Below are 21,470 nucleotides of genomic sequence, written 5' to 3'. Positions count from 1 at the left end.
TCCCTAAAAATACAAGATATAAGAAATACTTTTATTGCAATCTGAAAAGGTAGATGTAAATTGCTTTTGGTTGTGTTATCAATGCTGCATAGGTTTAGTTTAGCTAATATTTAGCCCAAATTTTTAGGTCATGTGATACTCTGTGAAAATTCAATCCATAGATTTTAAGATGGGAAAGTTCTAAAATTACAGGGTTGCAACCAATCAATGTTTGGATCCATATAAATGGTTCTACCCAACTGTCAACAAGTCCATGCTTCCACGTTGCTAGTTATGGGGAAGAATTACTGTCCAAATCAACTTATTCTATTTTTTGACAGCTATTTAGAAAGTCCCTTATTATCTTGAGCCAAATCTATTCTGGCTTCAGCTCCCTGATCCTAGTTCCTCTTTTTTTTTTAAATAAATAATATATAAGTCTAATTTCTCTTCCACATGAGAATAGTTCAGATACTTGGAAACGATAATGTTCTACTTGAATCTTTTCTGCTTCAACTAATATATCCTCCATTCCTTTAACTGATCTATAGATGGTGTGATTTGAGTCTAATCAACATTCTGCTCCTATCTGAAGACCCTCCAGTTTACATACATGCACATACATGTCTTTTGGATATGGTCGTGAGTTACAGCAGAACAGGAAAAGACTGCCTCCTTCATCTTCCTTCAATACAGACAAAGGTTATATTAGCTTTCTTGGCAGTCTCAAACCAGTATTGATTTATATTGCAATTACTATTAAGTAAAACCCCTTGGCAATTTTCTCTGCTGCAAAAACATAACTCCTTTTTTACCACACTTGTGCAGTTGGGTTGTTTTGGTCCAAATTTCAAAACCTTACATGAACTCCTATTATATATTATTTTATTAGATTTGACCCATCACTCTAAGATAGAAAAATATATTTATTTCCCACGTATTATGTGTCAATCACTGTACCAGGCATTTTTATCCATATTATTTATTTTATCCTTATTTAACCTGAAGAAAAAAATACCAGTTTTATGAATGAGAGTTTCAAGAATATTAAGTAATTTGACTGAAACCTCTCAGAACATTAGTAACAGAATTTAGAATTTGAATGTAAGTCTATCTAATTCCATAATTCGTGATTTAATTTGTTTACACTAGCCTATAATGAGTCATTAAGAAACTATTTAATGTATATTGAAGGAATCCTATGTAAGGAATACAATTTTGAAAGCTCACTAAATATTTTACAAGGAGGAGATTTCATATGTAAGTGCAAACTTCAGTTATCTGTAGCTTATATTTATAAATTGCACATATTAAAAGCATTTTGACTCCACTCAATAAAGTTTGATATGTGAGGTATTACTGTATATGTGTTTTTATGTGCATATGGAATATATAAGTAATTCTTAACAAACTTTTAGTAAGTGTTAGTTTTGTGCATGATATTGAGCAAGATATTTGGAAAATAAGTAAATTTTAAGATGAGCAATTGTTAGTTTTTGTACCATTAGTCTGGAAGGAGAGATCCAAGTAGATATGTGCTAATCTTCCTATTCCATATTTTTCTCTTTAAAATTGCTTTGCACCCAATCTCTGCAAAATTTTTTGAGGGATTTGTGCATAAGCAGCCAGTGCTGTTGTGAAAATGTCCCTCTCTCTGGTCAGAAAGGACTGAGCCAAGGGGAAATGAATCCATAGGCTTGGCTAGAACAATTAAAGAATCTTTTTATTTACATTTTTGAGATAGAGGTTATAGGTATATGGTGAGAACTTAAAATGAAAAATCAAAGTTGAGGCTGGGATGGCATTTTGTTTTATGTTCATTCATAGAAGTAAGCAAAGGAAGTCATTCTTCAGATAGAATGCAGTAGAAATGAAAAGCCAGAAAAACTTTGATCCCATGAAAGGCATAGTCATTCCAGTACTTGATTTTCCATATGTATTACCCCAGGACACAGAAATAAACTATGCATCCTCTCTTAAACGTCTATGAGATTGCCATTTGTGTATTTAAAATATCCTCCACCCACCATCTATTTAAGCTAGTGGTTGGAACGTGATTCTTGCAATGATTGGTACTCTATTAAGATTAATTAACTTATCTTTTCTTACTTTTCATTAATAGACAAGTAATGGATTAAACTATTCAACAACTCAATTTCACTCAACAGTGGAAAATTCTTGAGTAAAATATATGTGTGTGCATATAAGTGTGTTATTTCTGTCTTAGGAAAATATTAGAGAAGGAATTCGGCTAAGGCCAGCACTATAACAGACAAAATATACACATTCAGAATGCCACAATATCAATCACAAAATGTCTTATCCTTAATCACAATAATAAAATCACAAAGAGGGTTAAGGGAAATGAATAAAGAATAATCCGTCAGTTGTCCATAAGTCGAATCACTTGAAGAGTCAGTTTTACCAGGAATTGGGCTGGAGAAAATCAGCAGAAGAATCTATTTTTATGTGAGAGGAAAGAATAAGGTTCATGAATGGGGAATTGATGAATGAAATTATATTTAATGAAGACAAATTTGAGTGGCTTGTAGGATGATTTGAAATAGATAAAGACTAGAATCGAGAGAAACTTGTAAAGGCTACTACAGAAATCCAGATATAGAATTTTGAAGATTACTTACGTTGATGTAGATACCTGAACAATGGATAACATTTTAGTACATAATAGAAATTAATTGTAAGAAAATCATTTTGTTCAGAGGAATTGATGAGAAAGAGAAAAATTTCATAAACAATTTTTAAAGTAATGAGTTTGTACTTGAGTTTTTGCTTTTATAATGGCTAGACGGTTAAAAAGTGATGCTAGTCACGGGGAAAAACAATTAGTTTTATTTTTACTTCTTAAATTGCTGTCATTAGTGGGAATGCCACGTAGATGATGAGGGAAGAGGGTGTTTAGGGAAATGTACTTGGTAAATATCCATATACAATAATAGAAACTCTGTTTTTGCCTGTGCATTCACCAAAAAGATGGATATAACAGAGAAAGGCTGAACTATAAGGGATATCAAAGTCAAAAGTTGAGAGGAAGAATTGAGTCAAGGCAAGTAATGAGAGCTATAAGAAGAGATACAGAAGAGTGGGACACAGAGCCAATGAAGACCAAGTTTAGGGAAGAAAAGTCTAGTCAGTGGTTAATACAGCTTGGACTGAAATGATTGGATTTGGCCCCCAAAAATCTTTAATGACTTTAGAACTCTTTCATTACAAGAAACTGAAAAGCAGATTTCAGTAAAGGAAAGAGGATTCAATGAATGAGTAAATGAAGCAGAATAAGTTACTCATGAAATTACAAGTCATATCTAACATTAAGTATAACGAAACCTAGTTTAACAACTCGAATTTCTGCAAAACTCAGGAATGATCTTTAAATGCATGTAGTTTTCTGTTCTCTTTTTATTCCTATCCTAATCTTCTGTAATTTTAAATTTTTCTTTATATACCCAAATTTTGTCGAACTGAAGAAAATATATTTCTTACAGGTGCAAAATTGGAAATGGCTTCCCCAGAACCTAAAAGCCTTGTTCCCTTCACAAGAGAGTCTCTTGAACTTATGAAACAGCGTATTGCTAAAAAGGACAGTGAGGAACACCAAGATTTAAAGCCAAACGCTGACTTGGAAGTAGGAAAAGAGCTTCCATTTGTTTATGGAAATCTTCCTCGAGGAATGGTGTCAGAGCCCTTGGAAGATGTGGACCCATACTACAGGAATAAAAATGTAAGGATTAGTTGAAGTTACCGTGACTACATCTTTATTATTTTATTTTCTGGACATGCAAAAAACGTAATTGAGATAGAATGAAAAAAGAGAATGAAGAATAAATTAGGAGATAATTTTAAGTTATCAAAAACTGCATAAGAAATTTCACATATATTTGAGATTTTTATCAAAACTCATTGCTTGCCTGGTTGGTTAGTTTGTTTGGGGTTGCTTTGCTTTGTAATAGGCTACACAGCTATGCCTTAATGCTTAATGTAAACGATTTGTTTTGTGGGAGTATGAGTACTGGCTACTTAAGGTTATTAATTTAAAAATAACTATAGTATAAAATTTATATAATATATACAACAATTTAAAATGTTTAACCTGATGAGCTTATTCAGGTTAGGAAAATAGAGCCAATCTATATTTTATTTATCATTTTTATTCATTCATACATTCACATCCTATTTTAACCCCAGAATGATTTGAGGAACCTAATAAATATTTGAACAATCCTAGAACAAGCACAAAATGATAAAAATAAGAATAATTATTTTTAGAAAAGGCATAGATCTGTGTGGACTGACAAAGCTGGAAAAGTTTTCATTAAGGAAATAGAATTTGAGTTATAGCTTGGAGAACACTTCAAATTTTAACAAGGGAAAGGGAAGATCTTCTATGAACAGGCAAGAGCAGAGATTAATTCTGGAATAGGGAAGAGACAGGGTGATGACAGAACTAGAACCTTTGTAACTGTGTTGCAAATTGTGGGAAATAAGATGAGGTAATGGAGATGTCAACATGGATTTAATGTGGTGACCAAAAGACTGATGCTATAAATGCAATGTTTAAGCAAGGTTTAATCTGTAGATTTCTAAATTATTATTGCATGGAATAGATAGGGTCAGAAAAATGCAATAGGAGGGAGTAATCCAGGCCTGATGTCAAGAGGCCTGGATTGTAGGAGTATCTTGGAGGAGAGAGAGAGGTAACAAACAAACAGAGAAGAAATAACAGGATTTGAAGCTTGGCTAATAATGCCAAGGTTTCCAGCCTGGAAGAATGGTGGTGGTACTGACAAAAATGAAATAACTATAAAAAAAGATCAAGTTTGGGGAGATGAGAATTAGGTTTGTTGTGGAAAAATGTAATTTGATGTTCTTGTGGAGCATTCAAGAGTATTAACAAATGGGTGAAAAGAAATTGAACCAAAGTCTCTGGACGGAAGGCAAAGTGATCGTTTTGTACAGCCACAACTCTTTGGAATGCCTTGTATGGCAATTTACAATGTAAATATGTACATTAACAAAAAGACTCCAGTATGTCTGGTAGCCTCCATGGGCATTATGCGACACTAACTATAAAACCCTTGTAAAATCTTGAGAACATTGTAGTGAAAATATTAGTCGTCATCTCAATTATCTCTGCTTTCAGTGTTTGCTATGCTTGTCATAATAATTGATATAACACAGTAAGCATAGAGGTAAGTCTACTATAGCAGAATTCTGAGTTCTCTGTAGTGTATACAGACATGGTAGGCAACTCTAGGTTTGTTAGACAAACCTAGACAAAACCAAGCATTTTGAAAAATGAAACAAGCCTCAAACTGCAAGGATAACTTAGTATAAAAAGTAGTTATTCATGATGACACAAAGATGTTAAAATTTTGAATTATATTCAGTTTATTCTGTTAAAGATGGCATACAAATAAACAATTCTAAAATTAAATAAACAATTTCAGCACTTAAACATTAACTGGAAAATTGTTATATCTGGTATTACTCATTTCTTCACAATGACATATAAGCTCATTGGTTGCACATACATCTTGGGTGAAGTTTGAGATTGTTCTAGAAAGTATATGGAAAGTATATCCTAAATAATCAGATTTATTTTCTTTGGCCCTTTTGATTTTCTCTTTGCATTTAAAATGGAATGAAGGAAAATAACTACAGTACAGGCCAAAATGTCTGCAAATTGTATGTTGGAAAAATGTTTTATTGAGGAGAATTATGGCACAGTTCGTTTTCCACTTAGGAAAGATGTTCATACATGCCACAATTAGAAGGACCCACAACTAAAATATACAACTATGTACTGGGGGGATTTGGGGAGGAAAAAAGCAGGAAAAAAAAAAGAAGTAAAAAAAAAAAGAAAAGATGTTCATAAAATATTGATGAATATATATTTGCATTCATTAATATATTTGTACTGTACATACATTTAAATACAATATATAGTAACTACATACCCTCTGTATAATTACATATTATATAATATATAATACTACAGTATATAATAGATTATATTTAATACATATTTTAGTATAATATATGAATCACATTGCATTATATACTATATATCATACACTATGTTATATTATAATCCACATAATATTCACTATATATGATATATTTATGCACACACCACAATAAATGAATTTTCCAAATGGATATGTATATATAGTAAAGGTGTATATATGTGTTTATGTAACACACACACAGACATACATACATACACACTTTTGCTGTGTGTATTTCTATATGTTATAGATACTCACATATACACAAATATACATATATAGACTCATTTTTAGGATATTTCTGATCTTTCATTGTTTTTGTTTTTAATGCTTCTATACCCCAACATATTCATTTTACATGATGTAAATTTTTGTTTTAGATTTGTTTATGTCAGTGATAACATACAAGTTGGGTTTTATATCATACATAATTACTAACGATTAATGCAGTATTTCAGTGCATTGGGTGATTTTTACCATTGTAATTCCACACCTTATTTGCTTTGAAATAAAATTAACTTTCTTTACATTCATTGAGCTCTGGTGTTTAAATGCACCTCCATGAGCCATCAGGATATAGTTCTTTTCCTACTACGTTAGCTCTACAGGAAGACTTGAGGATTGGTGTGTGGCAAATGGCTTTTTAAGGTAGAACATTGGTCACAAAAAAGAAAAAAAGTAGTAAATAAGCCTAAATAGCAATGGAAAAAGTTTAAAGAAAACTATTCCATTTGATTTAGTCTGTAAAAGAATATCAAAATATAAGAAAAGTGTAAGTGTTAGAATTCATGATTGAAACGATCATTGGCAATATGTTACATAATTGATGAGATTATAGTTTCTAGTTCTAACTTCACTTGATGCTCTTTTTTCCTCTTGTAGACTTTCATGGTGTTAAATAGAAAGAGAACAATCTTTAGATTCAATGCCACCTGGTGTACATTGTCTCCTTTCAGTTCAATTAGAGGAACAACTATTAAGATTTTGGTACATCCATATCCTTTTCTATTGACTTTAGACTGTACTAATATCAAAGGCAACTTTTCTATTCAACATGGCTGCAGTCTTTTTCTCTTTTGAATTGATATTTCTTTTTAGGTCATATTGAAATCTAGACTATAACTGCACTAAGTGTTCCATGTTTAAAATATATTTTCTAGTACACACAGCAGTAGTAAATATTAAAAAATCTTAATGCTCATTGTTTTTCAATGTGAATGGTGTATACTTTTTCAACATTTAAGAAACTATCTTATCACATACGTGTATATACATGTAAACAGATTATAGAAACATAATTTCCAATATTATTTATTATCCATTATTCCTTGACCATAACCTACCTTTTTCCGACTGCTAATTTTAACTAGTGTCCTGATTGACTGCGTATTTATGACCATGATTAATTTGCCAAAATGGTGGGCAGCATTACAGTAAGTTATATAATTTTATTATACATAATCTCATATATGATTATATTTTATATTTAACATATTGTATTACAGTACTTTATATACTACATATTAAAACATTGTACAATTTAATACTTATATTTCATATATAATTTAATATTCATTGTACATAGTAAAATATTTATACACATACCACAATTAATGAATTTTCCAAGTAAAAACAAGTATGCATATATGTTAATTAATCAATTTTAATGTTTTTCTACCTCTTCATTATTCTTAATTGGATTTTAAATGTCTCTATTTCCCAACATGTTGTTACCATGACATAAATGTGCAAGTCGTTAGCTGTGTCTATGTCTATGGTATCATACAAGTGAGGTTTTATTTTAAAGTTAATTATTAATAATTAATACAGTATTTCAGTGCCTTGGATTTTCCTTACTATTGCACTCCCACATCTGATTTGCTTCAAACTCAAATAACGTTTATTTCTTTCCATTCTTTAAAAAAGTTATTTCTCTTTCTTCCTCTCTGTTCTACTTCTCTTCTCTTTCCTAAGAGATGTGAGTAGTTTGACTTACATGAGACTACAATGTGGGAAAGGCCAATTACATTTTCTAGGAAGAAGGCTTTGTTGATGCTACCTCTCGAGCTTTAATTCTGTTCTTAAAATTAGTTGTCTTTGGAAGGTAAATATAATACTGATTCACCATAAAAATCCTTGTGTACACATACAATAAAATTAGTTCTTTCATACTCCTTTACAATTTAGTTAATTATTGTATAGTTTCCAATGTGGAATAAATTTGGTATTTGATATTTTCATCATTTATCTAAATATATATGAAGACTATAACCCTGAGCTAGGACTTGAAAAAATTGATAGTCAAATTTCATGGTTAATGCAGTAAGACATAGCCCATTCTAGAAGCCTTATCTAAAGGCCTATCTTATGGTTCAGGGGACACGTGCTTTTTTGATTGTTGTCTGGTTGGTTGATTTGTTGGTTGGTTGATTGGTTCTAAGATATTTATCATATACAGTGTATTTCAGAGCTGACAAAGCATTATTCTCACTTTTAATGTGTATATGAAAATTTTCCTGCAGGGATACTTTGCTTGGAATTTACACATTTGAAATACTTGTAAAACTCATTGCAAGAGGCATCTGGGCAGGATCTTTTTATTTCTTTGGTGATCCATGGAACTGGCTGGATTTCAGCGTAACCTTGTTTGAGTGAGTATTTCTTTAAGTTGCAAACATCGTAATACTATCTTGTTAAGCAAATGCTTTTCATAAAGAAACATTGAGGTTGACAAAGTTTTCTGCCTGCAAAATTCTGTGAATAAAAGATATTTCATAAATCATAATCACAGTGAGTTCTCTCAGGCAGCTCAAACTCCTCAGAATAAGCAATAAAAATGAAAGGAATGGATATTATCTCTGTTTACTATCTGAAGCGAAAACAATAGAGATTGAATTTTTACATTTTAAATGATTGTTTCAGTGAACGGAAAACCTGCTGGAGACTTAGAAGAGGATCCTAGCATATTCGATTCTGTCTCCAGTCTATATTTTATTTACCTACATTGCTCAAGACCAGTAAATATACCAGCTATCAGAATAAGATGTTTTAAACAAACACACATACTTTTTCTAGAGTGTTATATTAAATTCTAACGATTTACATGTGTGTTTATTTTTTTTAATGCTTCTATTTTGTGTACTCTGTTTTATGGCTAAGGAAATAATCACTGGCATCAAACTCCTGTTAAAATAGTTTAAAATAATGTTCTATTATAGATTTTGGGTCAATTTTTTAAAAAAGAAATAACCTTTATAAACAGCATAATCAGTGCCTGCCATGTTGTAAGCAATCAAAAAATAGTAGCTAATATCATTGAAATTATTATCTATTACTACCATTGTACCATTATTTCTGCTGTTGCCGTTGCTGTTAGCAAACACTTAGCTAACACTTAGTCCTTAGTGTGTGTCATGGGCCCTTCTATGCGCTTTACATATATTAACCTATTTAATCCCCACAAAAAGCCTCAGAATTGGAAAGTATTATTATTCCTTCTTTACCTTTAAGGAAATTTAGGCAAGAAAGATTAAGCAATTTTTCCATGTCACACAGCTAGAAAATAGTGGAGACAATCTGGATTTCTACACAGGCAATCTGGCTACAGATTCTGGGCCCTTAACCACTACACACCCTGCCTTTTGCTATCATCACCATCACCATTATCATCTTTATCATCATTATCATCATCATCACTATCATCATCATCGTCATCATCAGTTTAAATGCTTAAAAATGAAGCTCATTCCTTTAAGAAACTATGGATTTTTCTTATTTTTAACTATTTTTTCATTAATTAGGTAAAATATTTGTGAACATAATATAAAGTATTTGATATGGATTTAAGAGTACTCACAGTGTCAAAATTTCATGAACTCTCTTGATTTGTTTGTGGGTTAATATTTACTTGGCTATCCTGCACTTTGTAGGAATCTTTGTCTTCTGATCAATAATGAAACTATTTGCAAAATGGAATATTGAGAGAAAGGGAAACTTTGGATATCCAGTTTTAAAATAAGTTTCAAAGCATCTACAAAGCTAAAGATAAGTAGCCTAGACTCAATATGACTTCTAAATAACTCTAATCTAATTCCACAGGCATATAACAAGATACTCACCTCTAAAATTCATTCTAATATTTAGAATTACAAGAAATTTGAGAATTTTGAAAATTATTCCTTTAAACCAAGGTAAGAAATAGCATTGAGTTCCTTTTCTTAATTTTGTTTTATGTGCTCCCATATATTCATTTGAACTCCTCTATTATTCCTTGGAGAAATATTAAATTGGACAGTGTTTCAGCTTTGAAATCAATGAATTTTTTGACTTTTAAATATATTTCACCCCAGGAAAGGTAAGAAAAAATATCACATTTGACTGTTAATTATTTGAGGTGGGTGTAGAGATCATAAAGTGTAGAGATCAATCAAAACAAATTATTTTTCTATTTTTTCTTATTTATTTATTCTTACTTCTTAAATATGAACTTACGAAATTGTCCTTAGACTTCTGAGAGAAACAGCAGTCTAGACAGATATCTAGTCTACCTTCTTCTTTTCCTTATTGCGTTGAAAAACCAGTTGCACTGAAAATAATATAAGGTAAATTCTCCTTAGCTCCGAGTGCGTGGAGAGGGTGCATCCACAGCCACAATGGAGGTTCTCCTGTGTAAGGTAAAGCTGTGAGCACATTGACCGAAGATGCTGAGGACTAATTTACAGCTCCCATTCCTGAAGATAGCCTAGAGAATCCTACCAGCAACTTCTAATTTGTTGTTCAGAATGTATAAAAACAATCAGATAGGGACAACTCCACTCAAGAGTTTTTTAGCTGCTGAGTCAGAAGTACCATGAAAGAGTTGGATCAGTAAACCTAGGTGCAAGTGTAGTAATACCAACAGTCAGACCTCCAGGCAGGTTTTGTCCACTGGCATACCATGAAGCACGCCAGACACACGCATGCTGTGTACCTGGAGTCCAGGCTGGGAAAACAGCAAAAAGATTGAGGAGTGTGGTGATGGATGCATAAACCTGTGGATATACAAAAATGTTGAATTGTAGACATTAAATGGGTGAGTTGTATGGTTTATGAATTATATCTCAATAAAACTGTTTAATAAAAATGGTCTGTGGCATGGCAGCTTCACCAAACCCGGTAAAGAAACCAGCAGTGAGAGTTGCCCTTGTAGGAATTTCCACAGTCCTAACTCCCTTACTACTCTCCACAAATTACTAGAACATAAAATTGCATCACCTGCATCTTCATCTCAGCATCAAAGGTAAGGGTTATTTCTATAAATCAGGAAATCAGGAAATCCCAGTTAATACAAGAAAATTACACTCACTAGAATAGAGAGCACACAGGCTCATTGGAACTCCTCTTTTTTTCAAGGAAGAAAATAAGGCACATACCAGCAATATAAAGTGTATGACAATATTTTACAGGACAGAAAGAGAAACATGTTATTTAAGAGAATGAAAATAACCCTCTCTTTTTCTTTAAAAGTAATGTGTTCTAAGAAAGAGAAGCAAACATTAGAAATCATCTGTTTTGTAGTCCCAATAGAGGAAAACCTAGACTCTCTCAAGTAGAAGATGAAAATGAGATAATAAAATAGACAAATAAAAATACCTTTAAGACAAAGAAGTGATAAAAATTATAGTACCCATGGTGAATATTCGATGGTAATAGAAGCAGTAAAGTATAGTTTTATCTGCATAGTATTATGTCAGAGTAAAACAAAACCACATGTGTAAAGAAAAACTAGAGAAATTCTCTATCACTACAGCAGAAACATGAATGGGATGGATTCGTGAAAGAGAAAACTAAGTTCCATCTTATGAATAAGTAGTGATCCTAAAAAAGAGACCAGACTAATATAAAAGACAAATTATTCAAAAATACTCTAGAAAAAAATGTTTAAATCCGTTAACTTGAGAAAGACCTTAGCCACAAATGGAAAAGGCTCATCTTAGACTAGATAAAGAAAACTAAAATATACACTTAGACATATGAAATTTTGTAAATTTAAAAGATTAGAGAATAAAAGTCTTTTGAAAACCCTGTAAGCAAAAAAGCAAAGAAAAGAGCCTTTGGAAAGATCCTCCTTAGAGCTCTTGATAATATTAAGCATGAGTTGCTGGGGCGAAGTGTAGGCAGGAAGGTTGTGCTGCCAGAATTCTATACCTGTCTGTCATTCACGCATGAAGTCAGCAGAGAGGTATTCTCAGCTCTGGCAAGGGCTCTGAAATTTCACATGTGTATCTTCCCTGAATGTCTACCGACAAACAAAAGTATGAAAGTAAAATATTCAACAGTGGGAAGATTTAGTACCCAAACTAATCACAATGAACTCTGAAATCATTTCAACAGAGAATGAATTCCAAATGAATGTTGTTAGTGGGTTGCAAAACAGAATGCAAATATTACAAATCAGAAGTTATAACATGAACATCTGTGGATCATTTTTGAACTAGAGTCCTATTTTGTTTGTGTTTTAGAAAACTTTGGAATAGATGCCAACATTATAAAAATCTGGTGATTTTAACATTAAAATCTAAGTTAACTTGGATGAATTGTCAGCATTGATCCACCCACAGACCTGCCTGGCCGCTACCAGCTGTAGCTGAGGAGCAGCTGCCCCTTTACGCTGGGCGTAGTCATCTAAGTCCCCTCCACTCCCTATTTGCATGAATTCATGTTTCCTGACAAGCCTTTGTAAGAATTTGAATGTTACCTTTCCTATAAATCATGAAAGAGAATATACGGTGCAAAATAGATAAAATTCAACAATTATAACTAGATCAAAAGTCCTAAATTATATTAAAAACTGAGTAGTGGGAATGGAGAAATATAAGAACGTACATACGGTTATTTCCTTATATGGTGAGGCTATAGTGGGCAGTTTTGTTTTTGATGTAGAGAGTACATGTTTGTTCAAAATAAGAACTTGTTTGATACAGGTTCTCAAAATGGATATATTTTATCTAAAATACTAGAGAAAAAAAGAAATAAATTAAAGTTTACTTAGAAAGGATAGGATGCATAGTAAATCATAAAGAGAACATAAAAAAATCAAAAAACAAAATGGTGAAGGCCAATCCAAAAATAATGCCAATTTATGAAAATAAATGCAATTCACTTAAATTTTTCTGTCAAGATTCAGAGACTTTAATATTAAATTAGAGATAAACTCCACAAGAGCTACACCTAAACTAAAACAAAATGAAAGTTTAAAAGAAAAAAGAATGGGAAAGTTATACCAGGAAATCAAAATAAAAATTGGCATGTGGCAGATAACAGTGAAAATTATTAATAAACTTGATTCTGTGAAACTTGATGGTGACTTGTTTTACTTTCAAACAAATTGTCACCACTAAAATTAAAGCTCCACAGGAAACTTCACACACATACTCTTATGTAAGAGTTGCTATTCTTAAAAATAATTCTAACAGAACAATTTGAAAAAACATTTTTCAGTAGAAAAATATACCAAGGGCTCGTGACAGTTACCAAATAAAAAGTACATAGTGCAAATATGCATATTTTAAAAGTTCATTATGGTAATCACAGAAATTACATCAAAGTAAAGTTATCCCATTTTTCTTCTAATAAATTGGCAATAATGTTTTGTCAAATGTCTCAGTTTAGTGAAGGCTTAACTATATGTTTATAGTCTTTTGTTTATACATTGGTTCAACATCTCTTGAAAACAATCTGAACGTTTGTATCACTACTTAAGTGTGGTCGTATATTTTGATGTGGAAATTCCATTTCTAATTTAACACTTAAAAAAGACTGCATATGGCAAAAAAAAAAGAAAACTAAACTAATAATATAATTCCAAGTGGCAACAAAAGTAAGCTATAAACATGTATTTCAGTATGTTAGCAATTAAAATTGTACACTTCATCTAGATATCACATTTCTTTAATCATAAGAATGACTTTTTTCCAGCCCTATTCTGCTACGTTCAAGAGGCCCAATCATCTGAGGAAGTGACTTTAAAAAAATAGACTTTCAGTTCTCACAATAATATATGAAATAGGTGTTATTATCCCCCGTTTTAAAGATAATGAAATGGAGGCGTAGAAATGTTGATAACTTGCTCAACGTCACAGAGCTGGTTTATTCTCATCCATTGTTGAGCTGAGCAGTTATTAAGATCCTAAATATAAACAGACCAACAAATAAGAAGAGAGCCAGGGAAAAGGAGAAGGAAGGAAGGAGGGGAGGAAGGGCAGCAAAGTTAGTTTCATCTATGACGTACAATTATGTTATTTCTGTTTTTTGTTTCTTCTTGCTTTCTATGTGTTCAGAATTGAGCAGGTATTATTTAATAATTAGAAAAATGAATGTTCTTAAATAAAGCCAGCTTTAAGGTTGAATTCCCAATTAGTAAGTATTCTGATATAAATACAGCCCATATATCATAGCTGTGTGTTATTCTCATTTCTAATAATTAAAACTTTTTCATGTTTTACTTAATCAGGTCCAAAAATTAAATTCTTAAAAAGTTAGTGAAAGAATAGTGTAGAATACTTCTATTTCAAGCTAATCTTGTTTTTACAACATTTCAACTCGTTTTGATTTATCTATACCTTTACGATTAGACATGATGGTGATTTATGCGAAAAGCAGTAACTAAGAAAGAAAGCCTACTCTTTATGTAGAAAAGAGAAATAGATAAATAGCTAATTTTAAAATATTGCGTCTGAATTATTTTGTCAGGTGTAATAAATTAGCATAGTACAGAAACCTCAACATTTGTATTTTTATTTATTTTACTTATTAGACCTAGATAATGATGAATTAGATTATAAAACACAAAGCTATTGATTTCAATGGAGTACATGTTTGCCATGGGAGAAGTTTGCGAATGCTGCTTTACTCAGATATTTTATTTTATCAAAAACAAAACTTTCTCTTTTCAGGTCTGAAGTCTTCTGTAGGGATCCTGATCCGTTGCTTGAAGAAACTTACTGGTGTCATTATCCTAACTCTGTTTTTTCTGAGCATATTTTCTCTAATTGGGATGGGGCTTTTCATGGGCAACCTGAAGCATAAATGTTTGCGATGGCCCCAAGAAAATGAAACTGAAACCCTGCACAACAGAACTGGAAACCCATATTATATTCGAGGTAAGAATCACTTGCCATCTATGTCAAAAAAAATAGCATTTTTCTTAATGGCAGAGTAATCTTCACAGAAATGTTGAACACTCGACTTCGGAACAAATTCAACTTCAGAATACATTCCTGTCAATGCTGTAATGATGGTCAAATACTAATTTGAATCAGTTTCATTTATCAGGATCACAAAGTTCCAATCTTCAGATAGTTAAATCAGGAAAACTTAAGTTTGGAATTGCTAAATTTTGCAAATTTTTCCTTTAAAAAATAATTAAATATAACCAAATTCTTATTTGCAATTTCATCAGAGTAGAATCCTCATAATATTACCTTTCTTTCATAAAGTTATTTAAAATATAAATGTAAGTTTACTCATTAGAAATTTTGAGGCGACCTTATAAATCAAAAAATGGCCTACGTCATAGAAATTCTTACTATTGTTGGATTTCAATTACTGCTGTTCATTTTAAATGCTTTGAGTTATACTTTGGTAAATACTGAAAATATTTAGGCTAATAGAAATAATGCCAGATCTGTATTGCTTATCTCTTATGCATAAGTAATTCACATGCCTGATCACATATCCTCACCATAATCCTGCAGAGGAGATATAAACAACCCCCGTTACAAACAAGGAAACGGAAGTTCGGAGAAATTCAGTGAATCTTCCAGTGTAGTGTAACTACTCTGTGGTAAAACTAGGATTCTAACTAAGCTCAATGTGGTTTTAAAACCTATTCCCAGGGTCAGCCGGGTGGCATAGTGGTTAAGTTTGCACGCTCTGCTCTGGCAGCAGCACATTTGCAGGTTCGGATGCTGGGCACAGACCTAGCACTGCTCGTCAAGCCACACTGTGGTGCCACCCCACATAAAATAGAGGAAGATTAGCACAGATGTTAGCTCAGGGCCAATCTTCCTCATACATACACACACACACACACAAAAACACCTATTCCCTTCTCACCAGGCCATACTCTCCTGTTGGATTTTTCTCTCATATTAAAATTATCAGGTCCTTTCTGACAGTATTTAGAAAAAAGTAAAAGCATTTATATTCTTTTAAGGTGTACAGCATGATAGTTTGATTTACATATATCGTGAAATGATTACCACAATAGGTTCAGCTAACATCCATCTTCTCATATAGATACAATAAAAAGAAAAGAAAGGAGAAAAGAATAAAAGAAAAAAGTTTTCTCCTTGTGATGAGAACTTTTAAGATTTGCTTTAACTTTCCTGTGTATCTACAGGACTGTTAGCTATAATCCTCACTTTGTACATTACACCCCTAGTCTTATTTATCTTATAACTGGAAGTTTGTACCTTTTGACCACCTTCCTCCGATTCCCCATCCTCCTAACCCCTACCTCTGCTAACCACAAGTCTGATCTCTTTTTCTTTGAGTTTGCTTTTTTTTTAAGATTATACATATAAGTGAGATCAAATACTATTTATCTTTGTCTGACTCATTTCACTTAGCATAATGCCTTCAAGGTCCATCCATGTTGTCAGAAATGGTAGGATTTCTTCATTTCTTATGGCTGAATAATATTCCATTGTATACATATACCATAATTTCTTTATCCACTCATCCATCAGTGGACGCTTAGGTTGTTTTCATGTTTTGGCTATTGTAGATAATGCTGCTATAAACATGAGAGTGCAGATTTTTTTTTTTTAGTTAGTGTTTCTGTTACCTTTGGTTATATTCCCAGAAGTGGAATCATGGATCATGTAGTAGTTCTATTTTTTTAATTTTTTGAGGATCCTCTATACTCTTTTCCATAGTGGCTGTACCAGTTTACCATCCCACCAGTAGTGCATAAGAGCTCCCTTTTCTCCACATCCACACCAGCATTTGTTATCTCTTGTCTTTTTGATCATAGCTGTTCTAACAGGCATGAGGCAATACCTCATTGCGGTTTTAATTTGCGTTTCTCTAATGACTAGTGATATTGAGCATAAAAGCATATTTTTCAACTAATAAAAATAAAGTATTGATAAATCTTATATAGTCCTTCTACATTAATTTTATTTATACTTTGGATTTAATAAGTTCTAAAACAAATCTTGATTAATTTTGCTCATTGGTTTACTCATAATATGATTATAATGCAAGTAACACAAAACTATTAGTATATGAGTATGTGAAATGTTTCCTTATTATATGTATCTATTTCATGGTCCTAGTTCTGGTGATGAGGACACCAGGAGAGGCATGTTAGATCTTAGATTCCAATTGGAATACCCTTTGGTTTCTTTGATGTTGTAACAAAATATGCTAGTTATCTAAAAAATAAATGAATTTTGCTACTTCACTGATTATTGCTAAGAAAATAGAATCCAGGTTCTTTTCATCTTTGTTAAAGTACAATATTATATTATAAAGAAATAGCTTTTTAAAGATTGACACTTTAAAATTTTTCCAGTTCTAGTCATTCCATTTCCTCAAAGAACATGCTAGAAATTGCTGAAAATATTAGATTTGTAAAACATTATTTAACCTAATTACCATGTCATGGTCCTTGGATTTAGAAAGTACTTCAGACTGCCCAGTTCTACTAATGTCAAATTTCATTTGTTTTTTTTTACTGCCATTGTAAAGGTTTGATCAATGGTTCCTATTTATGATTTAAAAATTTTTCTAAAATTACTTTAGGTGACAAATTAAAGTGACTTTATTTGAGATTAGAACAATTCAATTTTGTGTATATGTATATACATTGTTGCATATATATATTTGTATGTGTGTGTATATATATATATATATATATATGTATGCTATGTATATGTGTATATATACACATACACACCCTCAGGACTGATGGGTTTGATCTCTGTGATTTGAATTCAAAACCTGAAAAAACCAATGTTTTTGCATGCATGTTCCCAACTCTGGTGACTGATATCCATAAATACACAACTTACATTTTTGATTGACAACAGATAAGGATACCTGGATAAATTCTACGGCTATCACTCAGATTAGCTTGGGTTGTGTTGGACATTAGGTGACATCAGGGAAAGTAATTGGCACGGGATGCTCCATGGAGAAAAATAAGCTTCAAAATGGGAAGAGAATGGAAATTAAGCCTACAGACAGAAAAATCTGGTCTTCTGCTCAGGAAGGTCATCAGGAGTAAGCCCTGGAAGAAGAGGACCTCAGCTTTCAAACAGATTAGCCTTGGGAATTTTTCCTTCCGGTGTCTAGTCATAGCTGGCTGGTTATACTCATTTTTCTGAATTCTGATTTTGAAAGAGATTCTCCTCCTTCTGTGCTGAGCTTTGTCCCTTTCAGTGCAGTGAAACAGGTGAATTGCCTGAGGTCTTCTGGCCCGTGCATCAGATGCTAGGATAGCCTCCTAGATAAAAAAAGGCTGGGCTATATGCTCCTTCCTTCTCACACTAGAGAGCACTGTTCATCTGTGCAGATTTAAATAGATTTCAGATATGTTATTTACTCAATATTAGATATAGAATATCATTTCTTTCTTATTTTTCAGAAACAGAAAACTTTTACTATTTGGAAGGAGAAAGGTATGCTCTCCTTTGTGGCAACGGAACAGATGCTGGGTAAGTGGTGTTAAAATTTTCTTCTATCAAGTCAGTATCACCAATCAGTAGTATTTATTGAATGATTATTGCTTTACTAGTGATTCCTATTTGATTGCATTATCTCATTTTATCATCAAAACTATGCTGAGAAGTGTACAATATGGAATACTGTTAATCCAATTTCACAGGAAAACGCAATAGGCAGACTAGCTAAATGATTTATTCGAGGTCAAGAAGTTAGCAAATGGCAGAGCTGGGACCTAAACAAGGATCTGATTTTCTGCATTCAGTGTTCCTGAGAGCTAGTGACAATTATCAAGAAAAACAATATAATCTTTTCTTTGGCCGGAAGCCTTTGAAGAAAAGAAATAGTGAAGATATGCTGTTATTTCACTTATTTATGGCTTGTATATCTTTTATGATTGTAATTTACATTAACAAAGAGCCTATTGTTCTTAAAAATGGTGCTTATAAATAATTCTTCAGTGAGATGACAAAGTTCTTAAGTATTATTGTCTTATAATTTCAGATGAAGAGATAAGAAAATTATGTAAAGTGCTTCTCAGCAGTACTATGACTCATGTAATTTCTTATGTTACTTTCTCAGCTGGGATGACTTGACAACCATTTGTAGGCTCAGCTCTTTCATAGGCTCTGGGGCCCAGATTGACGAAAGGCACATGGTGGGAGGGGAGCATGAGTTATGTAGTTTACTTTTATTCAGATGATTTAGCCATTTTGTCACTTGCTCAACTCTTTTTGCCCAGCTACTGCTGGGATTCCATTCTATTCTCAAGTCTAAATTTTGCCTCCATCACATGATGTCTACCCAGTCTCACTCTAGCTACCCGTTTTTATGGACATCCCAAACTCAAATATGACCTGAAATGCTTGTTGAAATTATCTGGTCATGGATAGTCAGAATCACAATGATGCATTTTAAGGCCAGAAGAGAAAGTCATGCAATGTTGCACGTGTAGCCATCATACTTTACTGTGTGGTAAAATATCCCAAAAGCTCATGCTTTAAGACAAGAACAAAAATTCATTTGTTCAGATTCTGTGGGTCAGCAATTTAGCAACCTCAATGCACAAATACTTTTTAAACCTATGTTTGCATCACATTTGTTAACTGCTAACAAATGTCCAAAACAAGTCTCATGGCCAAAGCCAGAATAATGTGGAAGCTAGCTATACAAGGGTGTGGGTAGGGGAAAGTATGAGAATACTAGGCCACTGCTGTAATAATTGACCACAACACCCAAGCCCCCAGTAGATAAAAGTATGAAGACTCCATGAAAGGAAATGAAATAAATGTTTAATCTGATCTTTCTACTGAAATGCAAGTACTGCTCCCGAATTATTGATGTGATAAATGTTTTCTCACCTTTAAATAATGGGATCTCTGGGAGTGAGGTGAGATCATTTGAAAATTAAGCCCTCCCCTACTGCGGTTGTATTTTTATCAGTGTGATTTTCCATCAATTATTCTTTCTCTTTGATATTGGGTAGTAAAGAAATCTTTAACAAAGGCTTGGCAAAAACTGTTTGTGAGGCCCTTTTTTCTGTTAGCTTAATTAACAACTGCTCACTTATATCAATTTAAAATCTAACTCATTTGCAGCCTTTTTGCTGGGAATTGTTTGGGAGAAGACCAGTTACTCCCTGTGGAAAAGGGAGCCCTCTATGATTCATGGGCAGGTTTCTATATTTAGGATTTGGCCATAATCTAAAAGTCCCGTAAGAGTAAACAGTTTTTCCTTTCTTTGTCTTCTTAGTCAGTGTCCTGAAGGATATGTGTGTGTAAAAGCTGGCATAAATCCCGATGATGGCTACACAAATTTTGACAGTTTTGGCTGGGCCTTACTTGCCCTATTTCGGCTAATGACACAGGATTACCCTGAAGCACTTTATCACCAGGTAAGAACAGAGAGAATCTGCACTGCATGTAAGAATGGTGCCATGCTCTTCCCTTCTAAAATAATGGTCAAGTGTAATGGAGTTTATTAAATTTTTATGTGGAAAAGAAGTTGAGGATAGAAGAAAAGAGAACTGGAGTTGTTGAATGTCCAGCTATATGTTAACACTGTGCCCAAGTCTGTGCCCTTATGTATGATATCTCATTTAATCTTTCAAGCAATCCTACAAGATCAGTGTATATATATATATATGTATGTATATATATCAGTATATATATATGATATATACTGCAAGATCAGTATATATATATATATGTATGTATATATGTATTTATGTATATATCTGTATATATGCATGAAGACAGTAAGATCAGAGTGGTTGAATAACCTCCCCAAAGTTACAACACTCATATCTGCCAGAGATCACTGTTCTGCTCTGTAATATCATACATTCGATATTAACTAAGTAAAGAGCATTTCTAGGTACTAATTCTTTAGTCAAAAATTTTGAACCTATGAGATTACCATGTATTAAGCAATTATTTATTGAATGCCTACAATGTATTCTTTCTCCTCAATTCTTCTATTTCTTCTTATTCCCCTTTAAAATTCAGAGCCAGCCTTTAGGGTCTAGTGGTTAAAGTTCAGCATTTTCACCACTTTGCCTGCACAGGTTCACTTATTGGTCACGGAACCACACCACCTGTCTGTCAGTTGCCATGCCGTGGTGGCGGCTCACACAGAAGAGCTAGAAGGACTTAAACTGGGATATGCAACCATGCACTAGGACTTTGGGGAGAAAAAAAAGAGGAGTATTGGCAACAGACGTTAGCTCAGGGCAAATCCTTCTCTGCAAAAAAA

The 21,470-nt window shown here is 32.7% G+C and overlaps 1 protein-coding gene across 1 annotated transcript in view; it reads left to right on the top strand.

The window, feature by feature from the left end:
• Nucleotides 1-21,470, top strand: part of SCN7A (sodium voltage-gated channel alpha subunit 7) — an 86,937-nt gene that overhangs the window by 16,206 nt on the left and 49,261 nt on the right. Inside the window, exons 2-9 of the mRNA XM_046659801.1 lie at nucleotides 3,483-3,718; nucleotides 6,888-7,000; nucleotides 7,349-7,438; nucleotides 8,528-8,656; nucleotides 10,104-10,195; nucleotides 14,939-15,145; nucleotides 18,640-18,709; nucleotides 20,469-20,610. Of these exons, the coding sequence (XP_046515757.1) occupies nucleotides 3,483-3,718; nucleotides 6,888-7,000; nucleotides 7,349-7,438; nucleotides 8,528-8,656; nucleotides 10,104-10,195; nucleotides 14,939-15,145; nucleotides 18,640-18,709; nucleotides 20,469-20,610 (1,079 nt within the window). The remainder of the gene's footprint in view (nucleotides 1-3,482; nucleotides 3,719-6,887; nucleotides 7,001-7,348; nucleotides 7,439-8,527; nucleotides 8,657-10,103; nucleotides 10,196-14,938; nucleotides 15,146-18,639; nucleotides 18,710-20,468; nucleotides 20,611-21,470) is intronic.

This window comes from Equus quagga, chromosome 4 (assembly GCF_021613505.1).
Source record: "Equus quagga isolate Etosha38 chromosome 4, UCLA_HA_Equagga_1.0, whole genome shotgun sequence".
In the NCBI taxonomy this organism is placed as follows: domain Eukaryota; kingdom Metazoa; phylum Chordata; class Mammalia; order Perissodactyla; family Equidae; genus Equus; species Equus quagga.
This window is presented reverse-complemented; position numbering and strand designations above follow the sequence as displayed.